We start from the raw sequence: 23,756 nt of genomic DNA, 5'->3' as shown, positions 1-23,756 counted from the left end.
AGGACTCAATTGCACAAGGCGGGGTTGAGACCCAGGGCCTCAAGCTTAATGATGAGCTTGGAGGGTGCTATGGTGTTGAATGCTGAGCAGGTATCAATGAACAGCATTCTTACCTAGGGATTCCTCTTGTCCAGATGGGATAGGGCAGTGTGCAGTGTGATGGCGATTGCATCGTCTGTTGACCTGTTGGGGCGGTAAGCAAACTGAAGTGGGACTAGGGTGGCAGGTAAGGTAGTGGTGATATGATCCTTGACTGGTCTCTCAAAGCACTTCATGATCACAGAAGTGAGTGCTACGGGCCAGAGTCATTCAGTTCAGTTATCTCTCTGCCAATAACAGATTGTTTTCAGTTTCCCCCTCCGATCTCAGAACACTCGCAGACAATTCTAGCAAAATTCTTGGTTTAGAAAATGCTTTTGCAATTTATCTTTGATTGGAAAACAATCACGGTAAGGTACTTAATTGTTACCCTGAAATTATTTGATATTGAGATTTAAAAAAGGTTGCATTGGACCTTCAAACTTTAAAGTATACTATATCAAACATATTTAGATGTACATTTGAATTCATTTACAGGTTTCAAACACACTCACTAGGTCAACATGCTTTAGGAATGACTGTTGTGGTCAGGCTATGGCTAAATCTTAGGTTAGGCCTTTTGTGTTAGGGTGAAACTATCAGTAAGCTGTCTCCCAATATTACAATGGCAGATTGGGGGTGATCTCTGTTCTCTGAGGCTTTAACATGATGTGGCCATGTATTCTCTCTCCGAACTCTCTCCAATCATTTTTAAATTCCTAAACCATATTGCAGTTTGGCTTGACTGACATTGACACTGAAGAGTTTTTCTCTGTCATCACACATTCACAGAAATAATTAACCTCTATGCAACATGGATTTGGGGAGGTAGCCTGGCAAGCCATTTTTCTCACAATAACAATCTCTATCACACCCAAGGCAAAAAAAAAGAGAACTAACCACGGTTTTAAACTGGACAAAAAAAACAATTGAACCCTTCTCCTTTAAATTTCAGATGTTGTCGTGAGAAGAATGACTGAAACATTTTACGACAGGATGTATTCACCAGTTGTCAGAGCAACACTACCGCCCCTGTTGAGTTACAGTGTAGCAAGCATAGCCATCTATGTCAATACAATGATGTATCAGAGGGCTGTAATTACTGTTTGTTGTTTTTGAAAGGTCTTCATGTGACGAGTTATAACATGATAACTTGCAGCAGTCGTTTCACAGCATACTACGACGAGTTTGAGGAACTCATGTATGAGCATCGAATCGAATGCTGATAATTCATTGCGCAAGACATCTTTCAATAACTCGAAATCATTTTTCTAAACGAACGGTATGTACAATTTCAGCTTGATAAATAAGATACATATTGTAATGTCAAGTGACGTTTCCAAGCAGTCAAGTCTATAGGCCCAGGCTACATCCATAATAGAGATTTTAAAATATTTGAGAATGAGCCATTTCAATAGACATAAGCAGCATAAACCATGATTTACTGCTTTTACTATCAAGGCTGTCCTAATGTCATACTGCTATCATAGTGTGTGAGGGAGAGGGATTGCTTCTTTCAATGTCTATATTTGGTTTGGTGTGTGTAACACAAAAATGTAACATACATGTGTTGTGCCCTCTTTACAGAGCCTTGTTGCCTTTTGGATGCCTGTAGCGACAGACTCCAAACAGACCTAATCAGAGGCCCACATTCCATGCCTGGGGTTCTGTTTTAAGCTCTAAGCCAGTCAATGATGCTAACCCCCACCACCCCCGAAGCAGAGGACAAGGCCTATTGCTGCGACTCCCCACAGAAGCTTGTGGCTCAATTCTCCCACTCATGCCTGTGATCCCCATCCCACGGCGTGTGCGTAGCTTCCATGGTCCCCACACCACCTGCATGCACTCAGCCTGTGGGTCTGCACACACCACCCAGCTTGTGCGCACCAAGTACAACAACTTTGACCTTTACCTGCGCTCACGCTGCATGTACGGCTTCCTGCGCTTCCTGCTCTACTTCGGCTGCAGCCTTCTGACCTCCCTCCTCTGGGTGGCGCTGTCGGCTCTATTCTGCCTGCAGTACATGAGCGCCCGTGTCTTCCTGCGGCTGCAGTACAAGCTGTCTGTCATCCTACTGTTGCTAGGACACCGGCGCCTTGACTTTGGGGTGCTCAACAACCTGTTTATCTACAGTATGCAGGTCACAATGTTCCTGGTGGGAGGCCTGGGCTGGTGCTTCATGGTGTTTGTGGACATGTAGCTTCTGGTGACAACAGTGACCATGGATTTTTTATTGTTTAAAAAAATGTAACCTTTATTTAACCAGGTAGGCCAGTTGAGACCTGGCCAAGATAAAGCAAAGCAGTGCGGCACAAACAACAACACAGAGTTACACATGGAATAAACCAACATACAGTCAATAACACAGTAGATGGGGAAAAGTCTATATACAGTGTGTGCACTGTTATATACCAATGTCAGACCTCTACCCAATGCACAGCAGCCATTTTGTACCAAAACATTACCACACAGCAGCAGTTGCGATGAAGGTGTAAGGATGACCAGGAATAGAAGGTGGACAGAATATATGGTTACACTCTGGTGCTATTTGCCTGAAAAAAAGCTGATGCATACTTACTCTAAGACTTCTGTAATAACAAGCCTTACTTTAGTTTGGACCATGAGGGGTGGGATGCCTCTCCAGACCCTAGAAAGGAAAACATGCTGTCTTCTGTTTGACTGGAGAAAACAAATCACGCAAAATGTTGAATTCTAAGCATAAAGGATACGTTCGTATTGGTGTTGGATTCAAATCCCTTGGTGACCAACATTCTTTTTGTAACGTTATTATTTTACACATCGTCTTTTCATTTTTAAAAAAGCAACAGTATCGTGCTGTAAAGTATATGAATAAGTGAGTATGTGTTAGTGTTTGCAGATTGTGTCTTATTGATGCCACTAATATCTGCCATGGGCATGGCCTGCTGCTTGAGCTGTGTCATCGAGTCTGTAACAGTGCGAGTTAGTTACAGTGGGTGGCTTTGGGTGAAGTGGTCATTTAGTCCCTCACATGGTCCCAGAATCCCTCTCGCAGAGAGAACACTCTGTTCGGCCTCCCTCAGAAAACAATAGCCAATCACAGCCAGACACCTCCGTCTCTGCCAACCAAAACAATGGCTGTGGCTGTGTCCCAATGGCCTCCTTTACTCAGCTTCTTCCCTACACCAGGACTGATCTGATACATATAGGAAAGGCTGTAATGATAGGATGAAAACCTATTCAGAATGTTTATCATTGTGGTCATGTGTAAAGCCTGTAGTTTTCACTGACCATGTGCCAATAACTTTCTCATTGTTCATTTTAACTACTGAAATCCTGATAAATTTCTCCTAAATTCTCCTCCTTTCCTTGTCCCCTTTTCCACAAGCCTAGGTCCTGGCCAGGAAAAGGTCTGGCCCTAGTTATAGTCACAGCCTCTGTTTCAGTACTTAAACAGTAAACAGTGTGCAAGCCAAGTTTCCACCATGCTACTTTCTATTCAGTCTGTTTCAGATCAGTGCTCAATACTAAGGGAAGAAAACCATTTAAAATATTTGGGACTCGGCCCCAGTCGTTGGATGGAGTTCAGAGATAGAGGACTCATCTTAATATCTGTGCCATTATAGTGTCTGTGATAGCCAGTGAGGCTACAACCCATAAGAATCCCTACCCAGTTGACTACTTTGACCAATTTAAAATGGCGACATGGCTGAGGACTGGCATTGGGCCAAAGTGGGTATGCAGCACAACCCTGTATTGTTCTAGGATCAACTCATCAAATGCCTCATACTCTGGGACACTAATATTTGTTAGCCTAGTTCGAATGTCCTGTTAAAACTGAATAGAAGGAAGAATTGCGTTTTTGACATACAGTTCCTAAAGGAAGTGTTCATACCTCTTGACTTATTCCGCATTTGGTTGTGTTACTGCCTGAATTCAAAATGGATTCCAATTTAAAAAATGATTTCACCCGTCAACACACCCATAATGACAAAGTGCAAACATGTTTTTAGAAATGTTCGCTAATTTATGGAAAATGAAATACAGAAATATCTAGTTTACATAAGTATTCACACCCCTAACTCAATACCTTGTAGAATAACCTTTGGCAGCAATTACAGCTATGAGTCTTTCTGGGAAAGTCTCTAAGTGAGTCTCTACTCTAAGATTTCCATACCTGGATTGTGCAACATTTGTGCATTATTCTTTTCAAAATTATTCATACTCTGTCAAATTGTTTGTTGAGCATTGCTAGACAACCATTTTCATGTCATGGATTTTCTAGTAGATTTAAGTCAAAACTACCTCGGACACTCAGGAACATTCACTCTTGGTATGCAACTGCCTTGGTATGCAACTGCAGTGTAGATTTGGCCTTGTGTTTAAGTTATTGTTCTGCTAAAAGGTTCATTAATATCCCAGTGTCTGGTGGAAAGCAGACTGAACTAGATTTTCCTCTAGGATTTTGCCTGTGCTTAGCTCCATTCTGTTTATTTTTTATCCTGAAAAACTCCTGTCCTTAACTATTACAAGCATACCCATAACATGATGCAGCCACCACTATGCTTGAAAATATGGAGAGTGGTACTCAGTAATGTGTTGTATTGGATTTGCCCCAAACATAACACTTTGTATTCAGGACAAAATGTTAATTGCTTTTCCACATTTTTTTGCAGTATTACTTTAGTGCCTTGTTGCAACCAGGATACATGATTTGGAATATTTGTATTATTTACAGGGTTCCTTCTTTTCACTCAGTCATTTAGGTTAGTATTGTAGAGTAACTACAATGCTGTTGCTCCATCCTCAGGGATCTCCTATCACAACCATTAAACTCTAACTATTTTTAAGTCACCATTGGCCACATGGTGAATTCCCTGAGCAGTTTCCTTCCTCTCTGGCAACTGAGTTAGAAAGGACACCTGTAGCTTTGTAGTGACTGTGTGTGTTGATACACCATCCAAGTGTAATAACTTCACCATGCTCAAAGGGATATTCAACGTCTACTTTTTTTAAATTTGTACCCATTTACCAATAGGTGCCCTTCTTTGTGAGGCATTGGAAAACCTTCCTGGACTTTGTGGTTGAATCTTTGTTTACAATTCACTGCTTGACTGAGGGACCTTGCAGGTAATTGTAATAATAATGTTAAACTGTATTATTGTACACAGACCATGCAAATTATTTTGTCCTGAACTTACACTGAATATACCATACCACTGAATATACCTTGCCCCAAGAACAGCCTCAATTCGTAAGGGCATGGACTCTACAAGGTGTCAAGCATTCCCATAGTTGTGTCAAGTTGGCTGATGGTCCTTTGGGTGGTGGGCCAATCTTGATACACAAAGGAAGCTGTTGAGAGTGAAAAACCCAGCAGCGTTGCAGTTCTTGACACAAACCAGTGTGCGTGGCACTTACTACCATACCCCGTTCAGAGGCACTTTAAATATTTTGTCTTGCCCATTCACTCTCTGAATGGCACACATACAGTACACAATCCATGTCTCAATTGTCTCAAGGCTTAAAAATTATTTAACCTGTCTCCTCCCCTTCATCTACACTGATTGAAGTGGATTTAACACATGACATCAATAAGGGATCATAGTTTTCACCTGGATTCTCCTGGTCAATCTGTCATGAAAAGAGCAGGTATTCTTAATGTTTTGTACACTCAGTGTATTTAGACTTGCCATAACAAAGGGGTTGAATACTTGAGTCAATAAGACATTTCAGCTTTTCATTTTTAATTCATAATTTGTAAAAAAAAAAAAAAAATCTGGCATTATGGAGTATTTTGTGTAGATCAGTGACAAAATTCAGAATTTAATACATTTTTGATTCAGGCTGTAACTCAACAAAATGTAGAAAAAGTCATGGGTGTGAATTCTTTCTGAAGCCACTGTAGCTGTACAATGCAATAGATATCCATGTATAGTAGGCCTATGGCAAGTAGGGTTGGGGTTAATTCCAAATCAATTCAGTTGAGGAATGTAAAGAATTCACATTTTATGAAATGAGAGTTGCAAGTTATTTTCACCAACATTTCAAGTCTATTCCCTGAGTTGATGGATGCCAGGTGAGTTGACCCTCCATTGAACCTGATCGTCACTAGTTACCACACCCACAAAGGCATAATTTTGTCTTGACCCTGCCTATATTTCTACAATTTATCTTCTAAAAAAACTGATTTGAAACCTAACCTTAACCCCGCTGATAACCTTTTGTCTAACCTTAAATTAAGCCCAAAAGGCAATGTTTTGTTTAAATGAATTTTTACAATATAGCCAATTTTGACTTTGTGGCGGTGGTAACTAGTGACAACCATTGGCCCTCATTAACAACATCTCAATATATCCCGAAGCTGTTCAGAATGCTTATGTGGAAAAGTATGTGTGAAATGGACATGGTATGTTATTGTTTCCTCCGTTGCTGCTGTTATACAGGGCATTGTACTGTACATTTTCATATTACCAAAGCTGCTTGGGAAGAGCATATGAATAAATGTATATATAAAATGTTAAAAATGTGTCTGCTCCTGGTGTTTTTATTTGTGTCATTCTTTACCATGCCAATGTATTCCCTGTTATATAATGAATACGGGGGCAAAGCTTGATGTGCTTTGGGTGTTTGCAATGTTTGTGGACTGATAGGTTATGGTTTCATAGAATTACAGAGACAAATTTTCATACTGTGTTGTATTTAGATTTTTCTCATACAATTGTGTAGTATATGGAAATACATTAGGATACATTATAAAATGTCTACAGTATTAATGATGGGGACCTTATGGTTATTAACCATTACCAATGACTATACATGTGTTTATTGACAGTGGGCATATTCTACATTGCACCCTCTGTCGAGATACACACACTGAAAGATATGTTTAATGATGTGTGGGAATATTTGGTCAGACATGGTTAAGGTCAGTTGCTTTTGGAGTCATGCAACTGCACAGTTGAGATTTAAGGGCATGGTCTACAAACAGTAAATATAATAGCATATTTTATGGAAATAGAGTCATGGATAGACGTATCAGTGAATGTAAATACATTTTGTTGTCTGGCAGTGGGTGGTATATGGATTCACTACAGTAAAACGGATACAGCAGTAAGGGGACAGTTGATTTGAGGTCATAATATGTAGCCCGCAGTTGGTCCCCAAAATTATGAGCTGCACACATGCGCAGCTTGCAACTAATAGGCCACGTGAGGTAACCATGCATGTAAATGCACTCCAGAGCTCACGCTCCATATGTTGCGTGCTTGAGTTTTAGCTAGATTTCGGTACAGTTGAACAATTAACTTTGTCGTGAATTCTGTCATTAGAATCGAGTGCATGTAAAGGTGTCATAAAGGTGTCATTTAGAGGTGCATAACGTAGAGCGATCAATGTTTTTTTTTTTGTATTTACAGTAAAGTGCATAACATCTGAAACACCGTACAGTAGCATCTCTAAACGCCGAGTCTGTGTCTTTAATGAAAGTGTATCGACTGTGGAATGATGTCAGTCTGCGGCTATGCGCACAGTTCATATAGCGTCCATGTGAGCGTCATTCACTTCCTGCACAAGGATACATTGGGGAGAGAGAGAGAGCAGCGAGAGAGAGAGAGAGAGCGCTGGGGGCGAGCAGGCAAGATAGGAGAGCGAGCAAGCAAACGAGGTGAACTCGGGGCCTGCCTATGCTACAGACGGAACCTGGAAACTTTACATCGCAAGAAATAAAGCTGTGCCCGCTACTGACAGCAACCTTTTATGGAGGAGCGACCATATCGGGTAAACATTTGTCATAATCGTGGTTTGATATGTAGGCTATAGTGTTTGTTTGTATAACGCATATGGTTTTGCCATGTTTTATTTCCTCGTATGTAGGCTAGATTTAATCTGCCCATCTTTCATATCCATCGCTTGATATATTAATTCACGAATGACATAGCGATATTGACATAAACTACAACAACGATTTAACTTTTTATAGTATTGTAGAATAGCCTAGAAATTTCGTAGATTTTGTGATTTTGTTAGAACCGTGACATTGATTTAATGCAACTGGATTCCTGAAAAAATATAACCCGCCAGTATTTTAGACTAAAGGAATTTGCGCAGATGTTTAGAAATGCTACTTTAACAATGAACTTTATGAAATGTAGGCCTAACATTTTGGGACCACTTTTTATCAGTCAACGAAATACAGTGTTTCTAACGGGATATGTGGAGCATATATCGGTCATTGCGTCGCTGTCAAGTCCACAACAAAAACGCCCCCCACTTCTTTGTAGGCTGTAGGCATTATAACACACATGTAGCCGACCAAACCACACCCCAAACATACAGAATGTTATATACAATGTAGCCTTTTCATAGCTGTTGATCTTAAAGTTATGGGATCCAAATGAGAGTGGTTACACTGTGAATTTAGGTCAACTCGACTCACCTCCATCAGACCAGAATATTTTGTGGCATAATATAGGCTTCAACCTTATATATCATAGTATTTTTATGTCCTCGGTGCTACCATAATTTGTGAATCATGGTGTACAGAAAATCATTCTAAGTCTGAAGCCTCAGGAGTAGACTATAAAGTAGGCTATGCAGCATGGAGAATAGCTTATAAACTTGGTATAATTTAACTATGATGTCCTCTTGTAATTCTGTGTAATATTTAAACAGGTCTGTAGTTGTTTAAATGTACCCTACATTCCTTAGCCTATGGAGTATACATTATACATTATTTTGTTTGTGAAGAGGTAATAGGCCATTATTGATTCAATGGAATCTCAATAGGCTACATCCTTGCTGTTTGTTGGCAAAAAAATGACAGTGACACACGAGATCAGTGCTTCTCCATGACCTGGGGTCTGACTGGCATGTTACTCACTTTCTGCTTCCCTTGAAGCCTCTGACATGTGATCAATGCCTACTGTACTGTTTGCGCCTTGCATGTGACTTGTGTCAATTTATTCATTTCCTGCACTCTTGCTCTCTCACTCTCTCTTCTCTCCTCTCTCTCTCTCACACACACACACACACACACACACACACACACACACACACACACACACACACACACACACACACACACACACACACACACACACACACACACACACACACACACACTTTCTCTCTAACTCTCTCTCTCTCCCACACACACACTTTATGTTGTTTAGTTATTGTTTGGAGATGATTTACAGCTGTTAGACCAGTACATTGCAAGATGTTCCCTCTATTTTCATCTATATGCGGTGGAATGGTGTCGGGTTGGAGGTTGGCCTCATTTGCCCCGTGTGTGTGTGTGTGTGTGTGTGTGGTGTGTGTGTAGCTTTAACTAACATGGCTGGCATCCAACACTCCAAGTCTACAGGTTTGCCTTTCACACACAGCTCTCAACACTGTGAAATCCATCTGAGCTGTCATACCAAACAAGCGAAAGATATACAGACAGAGTGACTCCCATCTCTCCGCTTATTGATTCAAACAAAATCTATAGGCACATTGTGTGTGTAGGCGTGTACTTGGCTGCCTGCCTTCCTATATACACTACATGACCAAAAGTATGTGGACTCTTGCTCGTCGAACGTCTCATTCCAAAATCATGGGCGTTAATATGGAGTCGGCCCCCCCTTTGCTGCTATAACAGCCTCCAATCTTCTGGGAAGGCTTTCCACTAGATGTTGGAACATTGCTGTGGAGACTTGCTTCCATTCAGCCACAAGAGCATTCGTGTGGTCAGGCACTGATGTTGGGTGATTAGGCCTGCCTCACAGTCGGCGTTCCAATTCATCCCAAAGGTGGTCAAAGGGGTTTGAGTTCAGGGCTCTGTGCAGGCCAGTCAAGTTCTTTCACACCAACCTCGACAAACCATTTCTGTATGGATGGTGCATGGGGTCGTTGTCATGCTGAAATAGGAAAGGGATTTCCCCAAACTGTTGCCACAAATCGTCTAGAATGTCATTTTATGCTGTAGCATAAATATTTCCTTTCACTGGAACTAAGGGGCCGAGCCCGAACCATGAAAACAGCCCCAGACTATTATTCCTCCTCCACCAAACTTTACAGTTGGCACTGTGCATTGGGGCTGGTTAGCATTCTCCTGGCATCCCCCAAACCCAGATTTGTCCATCAGACTGCCAGATGGTAACGCGTGATTCATCACTCCAGAGAAAGCGTTTCCATTGCTCCAGAGTCCAATGGCAGCAAGCTTTACACCACTCCAGCCGACGTTTGGCAATGGAAACCCATTTCATGAAGCTCCAGACAAACAGTGCTTTTGCTGACATTGATTCCAGAGGCAGTTTGTAACTTGGTAGTGAGTGTTGCAACCAAAGACAGACGATTTTTACACGCTATGTGCTTCAGCACTCGGCGGTCCCATTCTGTGAGCTTGTGTGGCCTACCACTTTGTGGCTGAGCCGTTGTTGCTCCTAGATGTTTCCACTTCACAATAACAGCACTTACAGTTGACCGGGGCAGCTTTAGCAGTGCATATATTTGACGAACTAACTTGTTGGAAATGTGCCATCCTATGACGGTACCACGTTGAAAGTCACAAAGCTCTTCAGTAAGGCCATTTTACTGCCAATGTTTGTATATGGAGATTGCATGGCTCTGTGCTCGATTTTATGCACCTGTCAGCAATGGGTGTAGCTGAAATAGCCGAATCCCCTAATTTGAAGGGGTGTCCGCATACTTTTGTATACATAGTGTGCTTCACACAATGACACCTTTTTTTCTTAGTAGTTGCTTTATTGCTGGGAAGTCAGTGAGGGCATCGAGGTGTACTGCCAAGTTCTTATCTTCAATGTTTAACACAACATACAGTACATGGAAGGAGTGTGCTCTTTGTTAACTTTTTTTTTCTTAACCAAGGCCTTCACTGCCACACGTCTTTGAGTTGGATGGCTGCCAAGCGCTGTGATGGCGCTCAACAGCTGTATTTGTGTGTGCCGTGTCCTCAGATGCCCTTCCTCCATAGGGCCCGCACTACAAAACATTCCACAGGGGGGCCAAGGGGGGAAGTGAGAAGAGAGACACACACACACACACATTTTGATAGACACGTACATGGGAAGAGAGAGAGGTTGTAGGGTTCACTCAACTGCATCATCAGATGCTTGACTGAACAGCATGGACTCATTATCATAAGGGGCGATCGACAGTAAAGGAAATGTTTAGGTTTATTTGTTACCTTCCTTAATGTTTATTCTCCAGCATTGTAGGATCCACCCACTCTGTTGCTCGACCAGTAGAACTATTTTCTCATATTTTTGTACTACCATAACTTGAGTCTGGTTTTGTAATATGAATATTCAACCTTATAGTAATGTCTAGAGAATATGTTTTATTTAACTTCCAGTATGTGGGAGTAAATGTTATTTATTTGACAACCAATATTTGAGATGAGATTTTCCCATTCTTTGTTTACAGTGCTCACTGAAAAATGCCTAGTGTTGATTTCTGTCTCTTTGGCTCCTTGGTTTAGCTAGTGCACTTGGTGAGAGGGAGGGAGTAACCATACTACAAAGGCTCTGTGTAAAAAAGGTCTAAACAGCATTCATCTGGCCTCTGTCTGTGAGGCCCTCTAGAGATGATGATGGAACAATGGGATGACAATGTGCATGGTACGTGATACAGAGCAGGCATACATTATTTTCTCATGCGTCATCTGTATGTACAGTATGTACAGTTGCTCTGGGCCAGTGGTGTTGTCGCAGATCCCATCACAAGGTCAACTGAGTCCACTACACAGATCCTGTCATTTAGATGTGGAGTGGGTTCCGTCATACATTATTGCATTGCCTTATTCTCTTTGACGTGTTTAGTTATGGGTATGGTTTCAAACCTTTTTCTCTTAGTTTTTCCTTCTTTTTTCCCATATAATATAGTGTTTAAAGATTCTTGTGTGAAATGGACTGAAATTTGAATCTGTATGGTGAGACAGATCTGTATTTCCATTTGCTTCTATCCTTCAAGCCTTTTAAGCATATGCAATCAATAAACAATAAACAGGCCTACCTATGGAGCCTAACTAGTGATGTCGACGTATGTTGACTTTATTTGAACTACTGTTGACATTTTGGGTGGCAGATTAAATCAAACTGTAGGTAGTGTAGCATGGCATGGTACTTGGTTGGTCAACAGTGTTTCCTTAACTGTTAACCCACTGTACATTCTAAATGAAGACAGACACACACCAATACAAACACACACCAATACAAACACACACAAATACAGAGAGACAGACAGAGAGAGACAGACAGAGAGAGACAGACAGAGAGAGACAGAGAGACAGAGAGAGACAGAGAGAGAGAGAGAGAGAGAGAGAGAGTTTCATGAAATCTAACTGATTTGGGTGCTTTGGCTCATTCTGTGATTTTCAGGAAGTCTTCCAAGAACTGAGACAATGGACAGTAAACATGCTCTCCAGAACAATTTAACATAAGAGCTCATGTGCTCCTTGTTACTTAGGGCCTACTGCCTCAAGAACATTGGAGAAAAAGAGAAAAGTCATAAAGCTTCATATGCTTTTTCAGTGTACGTTGTGGAGAGGATTGACAAAGAGCTCTTGCATAACTAAAGGCCCTTTACTCTCCCCTTACTTGCTCCTCTCCCTCTCTCGCTCGCTCTTGTGCACTCTCTCTTTCTCTCTGTATGAGATTTCTGGTAAGTGACATGGGTTGGCCTTTGGCATAACGCCTGGCAAGATCACATGGCATGGATGTCACGGCAGTTTTGTGTATGTGTGTGTGTGTGTGTGTGTGTGTGTGTGTGTGTGTGTGTGTGTGTGTGTGTGTGTGTGTGTGTGTGTGTGTGTGTGTGTGTGTGTGTGTGTGTGTGTGTGTCTGAGAGAGAGAGTGCGAAAGAGATTTTGTGTGCATTTTACTGTTCTAAGTGTTTCCCTATGAATGAGAGCACATAGCCATTGCAGCAAATTAATAGAAGTACTAAGGGGTGGGATGATTCTGGAATTTTAATGACATTTTGATAGCCTTACACTTGCAGTTTCCTCTGTTCCCACTGTATACAAAAATTCAAAAGTAGATTTGTCTTGGTTTGGCTGAAAAGAAGTCAATCTATTGCAACCTCCTGAAGGTTTGCTTGTAAATCACTTAAAATCACTAAAAACCATCAGTAAATAGTTTGTAGACCATTAATAGATGTTGTGTAAATCATTAAATCATTTGTTAATGTATCATTAGCATTTGTCTATACATACAAAACACTAAATGTTAATAATTTATTATGGGGACTTGTAATCATAGAATACATGAATTTACATTGATTTTTGAAAAAATATAGTAATGAGTATAAAAGGTATAGCAGTCCTTCAAAAGGGAGTGTTTTCTACAGTATCTATAAGATTATGCTATACAGAAGCTCTAGGTCAGTGGTATTACTAATGTGTATCCGTCCATGGACCTTGAGGTAAAATGTAAGTTAATTTGCTAAGGGGAAAACAATACCATTGGAGTTATCTCTCCAGTGAACACTAAATGGTTCTTGAGAGTGTGTGGGCTCAAAACAGTATTTTAATTTCCCTTATCTTTTTGAGGGTCCGGCTTTCTCTGATTACAGGCTTTATCTGATTACTTATTTAGCTCAATTATAGGCTAATATATCTCAATTACCTACAGTACATGTTATTCCCTCAGTCCCCGAGGCTTTTAAGTGACTTGACAATTTGGAATACTTACAGATGTAGGATCTTAATTTGAGCCAGTTTGCTACAGCAGGAAAATAATCTTGCAGCAACAGGACATGTGAATTATTATGTGGACTATAATTAATGGACATTTTTTGTAGGTGTTGATACATTTTTCTTTAGATCAAAGAAACAACAAACTTGTTTAAACCTCCAATACACTTCAACTTTGTATTACCTGATGCAAGTAAGATCCTACATCTGTATATATACACACCACACATAGATGCATGCACACACAGGCACACTCAACTTGACAGCCAAATATATAAAAAAGTAGTGTGGCTCGAGTTCAGTGTAACTTCTGCACAGTATCTTACCATGGTTTCACTTTAAACAAAATACAACTTATAAATGCTTTATATAGTATACATAACATCTCTATTTTACCTTGTCAGTTTACTGAGGGCATGTGTTATTGGCTTAGTTTAGCATAAACACATTAGGCCTCACCTGACGGTTACACCTGCCTTGCTCCAGGCCAGAACACGAGGTATCTGCCAAGTATGGCGGTTGTATATGCAGATTAAACTGTTTATAGGGCAACTAATGTTATGTGTAATCTATATCATCATCACAGAGTACACTTCCACTGCTATGCTGATGGTACCCAGCTCCACCTCTCCACCAAACCCAAACTCAACAGCAACAAGCGGAGGTCATGCTCATCGGTTCCAAATCCACTGTCTTCAATTGGCACAAACTCAGCATCACCATAGACGGTTTCCAGGTCCCTTTGTCAACAAAGTCAAATGCCTCAATGTCACCCATGACTGTGACCTGTCATTTGAACCCCACATAAAAACCATCACCTGGACACATCCACAATATCTCCAGGCTCCGCCCCTCACTGTCACACTCTATCACTGAAACCCTCATCCATGCTTTTGGCCCCTCCCGACTGGACTACTGCAACACTCCTTACTGGTATTCCCACCAAACTCACCAACAAACTTCAACTGGTCCAGAATGCTGCTGCACGAATCCTCACCTGCACCAGATCAATTGAACACATCACACAAATCCTCATCAAACTACATTGGATCACTGTCCAATTCTGTATTAACTTTAAGACACTCCTCACCTACATATCCCTCCAACACCCAGGCACTGCAATAGGCTTGGGCTGAATACCATATATACAGTTGAAGTCAGAAGTTTACATATGCTTAGGTTGGAGTCATTAAAACTAGTTTTTCAACCACTCCACACATTTCTTGTTAACAAACTATAGGTTTGGCAAGTCGGGTAGGACATCTACTTTGTGCATGACACAGGTAATTTTTCCAACAATTGTTCACAGACAGATTATTTCACTTATAGTTCACTGTATCACAATTCTAGTGGGTCAGAGGTTTACATACACTAAGTTGAATGTGCCTTTAAACAGCTTTGAAAATTCCTGAAAATGTCATGGCTTTAGAAGCTTCTGATAGTGTAATTGACATCATTTCAGTCAATTGGAGGTGTACCTGTGGATGTATTTCAAGAACTACCTTCAAACTCAGTGCCTCTGCTTGACATCATGGGAAAATCAAAAGAAATCAGCCAAGACCTCAGGAAAACAATTGTAGACCTCTACAAGTCTGGTTCATCCTTGGGAGCAATTTCCAAATGCCTGAAGTTACCACGTTCATCTGTACAAACAATAGTATGCAAGTATAAACACCATTGAGCCACGCAGCCGTCATACCGCTCAGGAAGGAGATGTGTTCTGTCTCCGAGAGATGAACGTACTTTGGTGGGAAAAATGCACTCAATCCCAGAACAACAGCAAAGGACCTTGTGAAGATGCTGGAGGAAACAGTTGCAAAAGTATCTATATCCACAGTAAAACAAGTCCTATATCGACCTGAAAGGCCGGTTAGCTGTAACGGCGTTCTTCGTTTGTCGAAAGAAAGTCGGACCGAAATGCAGCGTGTTGGTTACTCATGTTCTTTAATGGAACAAATGACGATACACAAAATAACTTATAAATACAAAAAACAACAAAACGGAACGTGAAACCTATTACAGCCTATCTGGTGAACACTACACAGAGACAGGAACAATCACCCACGAAATACAAAGTGAAACCCTGGCTACCTAAATACGGTTCCCAATCAGAGACAACGAGAATCACCTGACTCTGATTGAGAACCGCCTCAGGCAGCCAAACCTATGCAACACACACCCCTAATCAGCCACAATCCCAATAACTAAAAAGCCCCACTAAGAAATACAACAAACAATAAACCCATGTCACACCCTGGCCTGACCAACTAATTAACTAAAACACAAAATACTAAGACCAAGGCGTGACATTAGCAAGGAAGAAGCCATTGCTCCAAAACCGCCATAAAAAAGCCAGACTACGGTTAGCAACTGCACAAGGGGGCAAAGATCGTACTTTTTTGAGAAATGTTCTCTGGTCTGATGAAACAAAAATAGACTGTTTGGCCATAATGACCATCGTTATGTTTGGAGGAAAAAGGAGGATGCTGGCAAGCCAAAGAACACCATCCCAACCGTGAAGCACAGGGTTGGCAGCATCATGTTGTGGGGGTGCTTTGCTGCAGGAGGGACTGGTGCACTTCACAAAATAGATGGCATCATGAGGACGGAAAATTATATGGATATATTGAAGCAACATCTCAAGACATCAGTCAGGAAGTTAAAGCTTGGTAGCAAATGGGTCTTTCAAATGGACAATGACCACAAGCATACTTCCAATGTTGTGGCAATATGGCTTAAGGACAACATAGTCAAGGCATTAGAGTGGCCATCACAAAGCCCTGACCTCAATCCCATAGAAAATTTGTGGGCAGACCTGAAGAAGTGTGCGAGCAAGGAGGCCTACAAACATGACTCAGTTACACCAGCTCTTTCAGGAAGAATGGGCCAAAATTCACCCAACTTATTGTGGGAAGCTTGTGGAAGGCTACCCAAAACATTTGACCCAAGTTAAACTATTTAAAGGCAATGCTACCAAATACTAATTGAGTGTATGCAAACTTCTCACCCACTGGGAATGTGATGAAAGAACTAAAATCTGAAGTAAATCATTCTCTCTACTATTATTCTGACATTTCACATTCTTAAATTACAGTGGTGATCCTAACTGACCTAAGACAGGTAATTTTCACTAGGATTAAATGTCAGAAATTGTGAACAACTGAGTTTAAATGTATTTGGCTAAGGTGTATGTAAACTTCCGACTTCAACTGTACCATATACCGGGGAATTTTGAAATACAGACGGTATCATTTTCAATACCGTCCCCCCCAAAATTTATATACAGTATACACATTGACTTATGTAGTAACCAAAAAAAAGTGTTAAACAAATCAAAATATATTTTATATTTGAGATACTTCAAAGTAGCCACCCTTTGCCTTGATGACAGATTTGCACAATGTTGGCATTCTTTCAACCAGCTTCACCTGGAATGCTTTTCCAACAGTCTTGAAGGAGTTCCCACATATGCTTAGCACTTGTTGGCTGCTTTTCCTTCACTCTGTGGTCCAACTCATCCCAAATCATCTCAATTGGGTTGAGGTCGGGTGATTGTGGAGGCCAGGTCATCTGATGTAGCAGTCCATCACTCTCCTTCTTGGTCAAATTGCCCCTACACAGCTTGGTAGGTGAGTTCGATCATTGTCCTTTTGAAAACAAATGATAGTCCCACTACGCGTAAACCAGATGGGATGGCATATCGCTGCTCTGCATCTCACAAAGACACAGCGGTTGGAACAAAAAATCTCAAATTTGAACTCATCAGACCAAAGGACAGATTTCCATCGGTCTAATGTCCATGGCTCGTGTTTCTTGGCCAGAGCAAGTCTCTTCTTATTATTGGTGTCTTTTTGTAGTGGTTTCTTTGCAGCAATTCGACCATGAAGGCCTGATTCACTCAGTCTCCTCTGATCAGTTGATGTTAAGATGTGTCTGTTACTTGAACTCTGTGAAGCATTTATTTGTGCTGTAATTTCTGAGGTGGGAAACTCTAATGAACTTATCCTCTGCAGCAGACGTAATTCTGGGTCTTCCTTTCCTGTGGCTGTCCTCATGAGAGCCAGTTTCATCATAGCGCCTGATGGTTTTTGCGACCACAGTTGACCACAGTTTCAAAGTTCTTGACATTTTCTGGATTGGTTGTCCTTCATGTCTTAAAGTAATGAATGACTGTCATTTCTCTTTGCGTTTTTGAGCTGTACTTGCCATAATATGGACTTGGTCTTTTACCAAATAGGGCTACCTTCTGTATTCTACCCCTACCTTGTCACAACACAACTGATTGGCTCGAACGTATTATGATGGAAAGAAATTCCAAAAAATGACTTTTAACAAGGCACACCTGTTAATTGAAATGCATTCCAGGTGACTACCTCATGAAGCTGGTTGAGAGAATGCCAAGAGTGTGCAAAGCTGTCATCATGGCAAAGGATGGCTACTTTGAAGAATCTCAAATATAAAATATATTTAGATTTGTTTTAACTCTTTTTTGGTTACTACATGATTCCATATGTTTTATTTAATAGTTTTGATGTCTTCACTATTATTCTACAATGTCGAAAATATAAAAAATGGTTCTGTATAGAAGAAAGTATGTGGACACCCCTTCAAATTAGGGGATTTGGCTATTTCAGCCACACCCGTTGCTGACAGGTGTATAAAATTCGAGCACACAACCATGCAATTTCCATAGAAAAACATTGGCTGTAGAATGGCCTTATTGAAAACCTCAGTGACTTTCAACATGGTACCACCTTCCCAACAATAGTATGCCACCTTCCCAACAAGTCAGTTCGTAAGATTTCTGCCCTGCTAGAGCTTCCCCGATCAACTCTAAGGGCTCTTATTGTGAAGTGGAAACGTTTAGGAACAACAACGGCTCAGCCGCAAAGTGGTAGGCCACACAAGCTCACTGAACAGGACCGCCGAGTGCTGAAGCGCGTAGAGCCCAAAAATCGTATCTCCACAGTTGCAACACTCACTATCGAGTTCCGAACTGCCTCTGGAAGCAAGAACTGTTCGTCGGCAGCTTCATGAAATGGGTAGCCGCACACGAGCAGCCGCACACAAGCCTAAGATCACATTGCGCCAGCTGGACCTCTCTGCCATTAGACTCTGGAGCAGTGGAAACATGTTCTCTGCAGTGATTAAGAGCGAGAGAGGTGCTCATGAATCATGCTTCACCATCTGGCAGTCTGACGGATTAATCTGGGAGAATGCTACCTGCCCTAATGCATAGGGTCTGAAAAGTTTGGTGGAGGAGGAATAATGGTCTGGGGCTGTTTTTCATGGTTCGGTCTAGGCCCCTTAGTTCCAGTGGAGGGAAATCTTAAAGCTACAGCATACAATAGCATTTTAGACAATTCTGTGCTTAGTACTTTGTGGCAACAGTTTGGAGAAGGCCCTTTACTGTTTCAGTTTTATAATGCCCCCATGCACAAAGTGAGGTCCATACAGAAATGGTTTGTCAAGATCCATCTGGAAGAACTTGTCTGGCCTGCACAGTGCCCTGACCTCAACCCAATTGAACACCTTTGGGATGAATTGGAACGCCATCTGTGAGCCAGGTGTAATCGAACCAAATATCAGTGCCTGATCTCAATAATGCTCTTGTGGCTGAATGAAGCCACAAGTCCCTGCAGTCATTTTCCAAGATCTAGTGAAATGCCTTCCCAGAAGAGTGGAGGCTGTTAAAGCAGCAAAAGGGGACCAACTCCATATTAATGCCCATGACTTTGCAATGAGATGTTCGACAAGTAGGTCTCCGAATGCTTTTAGTCATGTAGTGTATATGTGACCGACTGCCTCGATTCGATCTTATGTAGCAAAATTTGAAATTGTGTTTTTTAAATATGAAAAATGTAGATATTTTATCCAATGTAATGATATACAATTTTCAGAGCTAGAAAACGGTATATCATACACTGCAATCGAGGAACAATGGGAAGGTAATTCTGCTTTGAAAGTTGATAAACTTGTAACCCCACTTTTGGGAAAATGGCCCTGGGATGTTATGGTACACCTACTGAAGAAGGTGTACCACTTCTTTGTCTATGCACACTCAGCATTGTTCACATCCTCTTAAGCCTTAGTCCCACCCATCTCTTTAATCATGTGCTAAACAGAGTGAGTAGTTTAGTAAACAACCTAAGATTTAAAGATTAAAAGTAGTAACCTACAATAAGGAAAAACTCTAGGTAGAATTACACTTTATCTAGTGCCTGGCCTATATCCTAATTTGACCTTGGTGCAGGTCATGCTGTTCTTCACATTACCTTCTCTGGTAAACACACCCTAATATCAAATAAAATCTATGTTTATGTTTTCACATGCACAGGAAACAGAAGGTGTAAACAGTACAGTGAAATGGTAACTTGCATACTAGCAATATCAAAAACAGAAAGTGTCCAGATAAAAATATTTTAGAAATATTTTATAATTATTAGATGACTCTTACCCGACACACTTGTCTAAATTGATGGGTCATGTGAAGGAAATGCTATGACCACCCCAAAACACATCTAGCTAAGTGGATGGGTCGCTATTGTCTAGACATGTACTCATGTTCATGAAATACAATAGATGGCCTTACTCACCCCCAGACACACCTGGCTAACATGATGGGTCATGTAATCATTTGGCGAGTCTTTTGTTTAGACATGTAGCTAGCTAGCTAAACAATGAACCGGCATAATCCCAACTCATACTACTACCAATACAAACATTGTCTTAGCTATGGTGAGTAAGTGAGTAGTACACATCGTTGCACAAGATCTTCAGTTTCTTGGCAATTTCTCGCATGGAATAGCCTTCATTTCTCAGAACAAGAATAGACTGACGAGTTTCAAAATAAGTTATTTGTTTCTTACCATTTTGAGCCTGTAATCAAACCCACAAATGCTGATGCTGCAGATACTCAAGTAGTCCATTTTATTGCTTATTTAATCAAAACAACAGTTTTCAGCTGTGCTAACATAATTGTAAAAGGGGTTTCTAATGATCAATTACCCTTTTAAAATGATAAACTTGGATTAGCTAACACAACATGCCATTGGAACACAGGAGTGATGGTTGCTGATAAATGAACCTCTGTATGCATATGTAGATATTCCACAAAAAAATCTGCCATTTCCAGCATCAATAGTAATTTACAACATTAACAATGTCTACACTATATTTCTGATCAATTTGATGTTATTTCAAAAATAAGGACATTTCTAAGTCACCCCAAACTTTTGAACCGTAGTGTATGTCTTGGTAATCTGCATGCGTCGCTAATTCACCAAAGTAGCCGAAAGTCTGCCTCTTCCTCTCTGGTTTTATTTAAATTACACAACTTTCCCCAGGGCTTTATAGCCTATCGTCTAGTTAGGCAATAACACATAAAATATTGTTTTGTGATAACTTTACTGCTATTTACATTTTGGACTATTTATACATGTTATTGTGTTACAGCCTGAATTCAAAATGTATTCAATTGAGTTGTTTACAACTGGCCTACACACAATGCCCCATAATGTCGAAGTGGAATTGTGTTTTTTGAAATGATTGGATTTCACCATTGAGGTCAATGGTGACCTTAAAACAGTTACGGAGTTTATTTTTGATTTATTTTTCCTTTATTTAACTAGGCAAGTCAGTTAAGAACAAATTTGTATTTTCAATGATGGCCTAGGAACAGTGGGTTAACTGCCTTGTTCAGGGGAAGAACCACAGTTTTGTTTTACCTTGTCAGCTCAGGAATTCCATCTTGCAACCTTTCGGTTACTAGTCCAACGCTCGAACCACTAGGCTACCCGGTTTAATGGCTGTGATAGGAGAAAACTGAAGATGGATCAACAACATTGTAGATACGCCACTGTCACGTTCTGACCTTTATTTCCTTTGTTTTGTGTTTATTTAGTATGGTCAGGGCGTGAGTTGGGCTGGGCAGTCTATGTTTGTTTTTCTATGATTTGGGGATTTGTATGTTTTGGCCTAGTATGGTTCTCAATCAGAGGCAGGTGTCATTAGTTGTCTCTGATTGAGAATCATACTTAGGTAGCCTGGGTTTCACTGTTTGTTTGTGGGTGATTGTCTATGTTAGTTGCTTGTGTCAGCACAGGTCTCATTTATAGCTTCACGGTCGTTATTTGTTTATTGTTTTTGTATAGTTTGTATTCAGTGTTCAGTGCTTTCTTTTATTAAATATTCATCATGAACACATACCACGCCGCATTTTGGTCCTCCGATCCTTCTCGCCTCTCCTCTTTAGATGAAGAGGAGGACGACCGTGACAGCCACACTACTAACCTAATTGACAGAGTACAAAGAAGGAAGCTTGTACAGAATACAAATATTCCAAAACATGCATACCATTTGCAAAAAGGTACTAAAGTACTACTGCAAATAAATGTGGCAAAGCAATACATTTCTTTCCTCAATAGAAAGTGCCATGTTTGGGGCAAATCCAATACAACACATTACTGAGTACCACTCTCCATATTTTTAAGCATAGTGGTGGCTGCATCATGTTATGGGTATTCTGTAATCATTAAAAGACTGGAGTTTTTCAGGAATTTAAGAAATGGAATGGAGGCAAAATAGGCAAAATCCTAGAGGAAAACCTGGTTCAGTATGCTTTCCACCAGACACTCAGAGATTAATTCACTTTCATCAGGCCAATAACCTTAAACACAAGGCCAAATCTACACTGGAGTTGCTTACCAAGAAGACAGTGAATGTTCCTGAGTGGTCGAGTTAAAGTTTTGGCAAGACCTGAAACTGGTTGTCGAGAATTAACAACAACCAATTTGACAGAGCTTGAAAAATTATTTTAAGAATATTGGGAAAATGTTGCACAATCCAGCTGTGGAAAGCTCTTAATAAGATATTTCTGTATTTCATTTTCAATACATTTACAAACATTTTAAGAATCATTTTTTCAATTTGTCATTATGAGGTATTGTGTGTAGATGGGTGAGAAAAAAATATTGAATTCAGGCTGTAACACATAAAAATGTGGAGTAAATCAAGGGGTATAAATACTTTCTGAAGGCACTGTTGTTCTTCAGTTTGGGAGTTCCTTGTGTGCCTTCCCAGTATCCCTTCGTGGCCTGTCCTGTTTTGTCTGGTCTTTTGATTTTAATTGCACTATTGATTCATGCACTTGATTTATGATTTGATGTACTGTCACTAGATTTTATGCAGGCATACTTTTATTGTAAGATGTCCTTGAGTTCCCTGAAAGGCATCTGCTAAATAAAATGTATTATTATAATCAACAATTGTAAATGAATTTGCATGTGTTATAAAGCACATTTTGGGAGGAATGTATATATTGAGTTATATCACATTAGGCAACACACCTTTGATGATTTGTGAAACATCTATGTTGTGCTCATAAAGCCTTTATAAGTAGTTGTTTCTTCAAAGGGTGATTCTAACTATCATGATATTATAATACATGACATTGTGACAAACAGGCTTCTATGCAGAGCGAAATCCAACCTAAATCGAACCTCTGTGTGTAAAGTCAGATTTCAGCAGGAGTTAGCACCATTACCCCTCTCTCCCTCTGCAGTCCTGCCCTGTATGTGCGCTGTTTGTTCAGTCTGTGCCAGAGAGTTTAGCTGACTTCCAGTGCTGGCCAATGGAAAAGGCCTGCCATCTGAGGCAGCTACAGTCTCTGCTACACAGCTCCCCTAGTCCACTGCAAAAACACATGAGCAATTAGCATAGCATTATCAGATGCTCATGCCTGTCATGGTAATTTTATGTTTAAGGGGGCTTTTGTCGTTTGTCAAATCCTGAAATTTCCTTCCCTAATTAAAACATTTTCCGACAAGATAGGACTGCCAAAGGGGGCGGAGTTGCAATCTACTGCAGAGATAGCCTGCAGAGTTCTGTCATGCTATCCAGGTCTGTGCCCAAACAATTCGAGCTTCTACTTTAAAAATCCACATTTCCAGAAACAAGTCACTCACCGTTGCCACTTGTTATAGACCCCCTTCAGCCCCCA

At 40.7% G+C, this 23,756-nt stretch overlaps 2 protein-coding genes across 3 annotated transcripts in view; both read left to right on the top strand.

Annotated features, from left to right (window-relative positions):
* Positions 1-1,102: 1,102 nt before the first annotated feature.
* LOC135544445 (transmembrane protein 250-like) lies at positions 1,103-6,584 on the top strand. The gene is made up of 2 exons (XM_064972053.1): positions 1,103-1,360; positions 1,666-6,584. Exon 2 carries the CDS (start codon positions 1,859-1,861, stop codon positions 2,276-2,278), a length of 420 nt encoding a protein of 139 aa, XP_064828125.1. The 5' UTR covers positions 1,103-1,360; positions 1,666-1,858; the 3' UTR covers positions 2,279-6,584.
* A 1,031-nt stretch (positions 6,585-7,615) lies between these two features.
* Positions 7,616-23,756, top strand: part of LOC135544443 (nucleus accumbens-associated protein 2-like) — a 62,368-nt gene continuing 46,227 nt past the window's right edge. For both annotated transcript variants that reach the window (XM_064972050.1, XM_064972051.1), the window contains exon 1: positions 7,616-7,836. The gene's annotated coding sequence lies outside the window, so the exon portion shown is untranslated. The remainder of the gene's footprint in view (positions 7,837-23,756) is intronic.

This window comes from Oncorhynchus masou, chromosome 8, assembly GCF_036934945.1.
Source record: "Oncorhynchus masou masou isolate Uvic2021 chromosome 8, UVic_Omas_1.1, whole genome shotgun sequence".
NCBI classification, from domain to species: Eukaryota; Metazoa; Chordata; class Actinopteri; order Salmoniformes; family Salmonidae; genus Oncorhynchus; species Oncorhynchus masou.
This window is presented reverse-complemented; position numbering and strand designations above follow the sequence as displayed.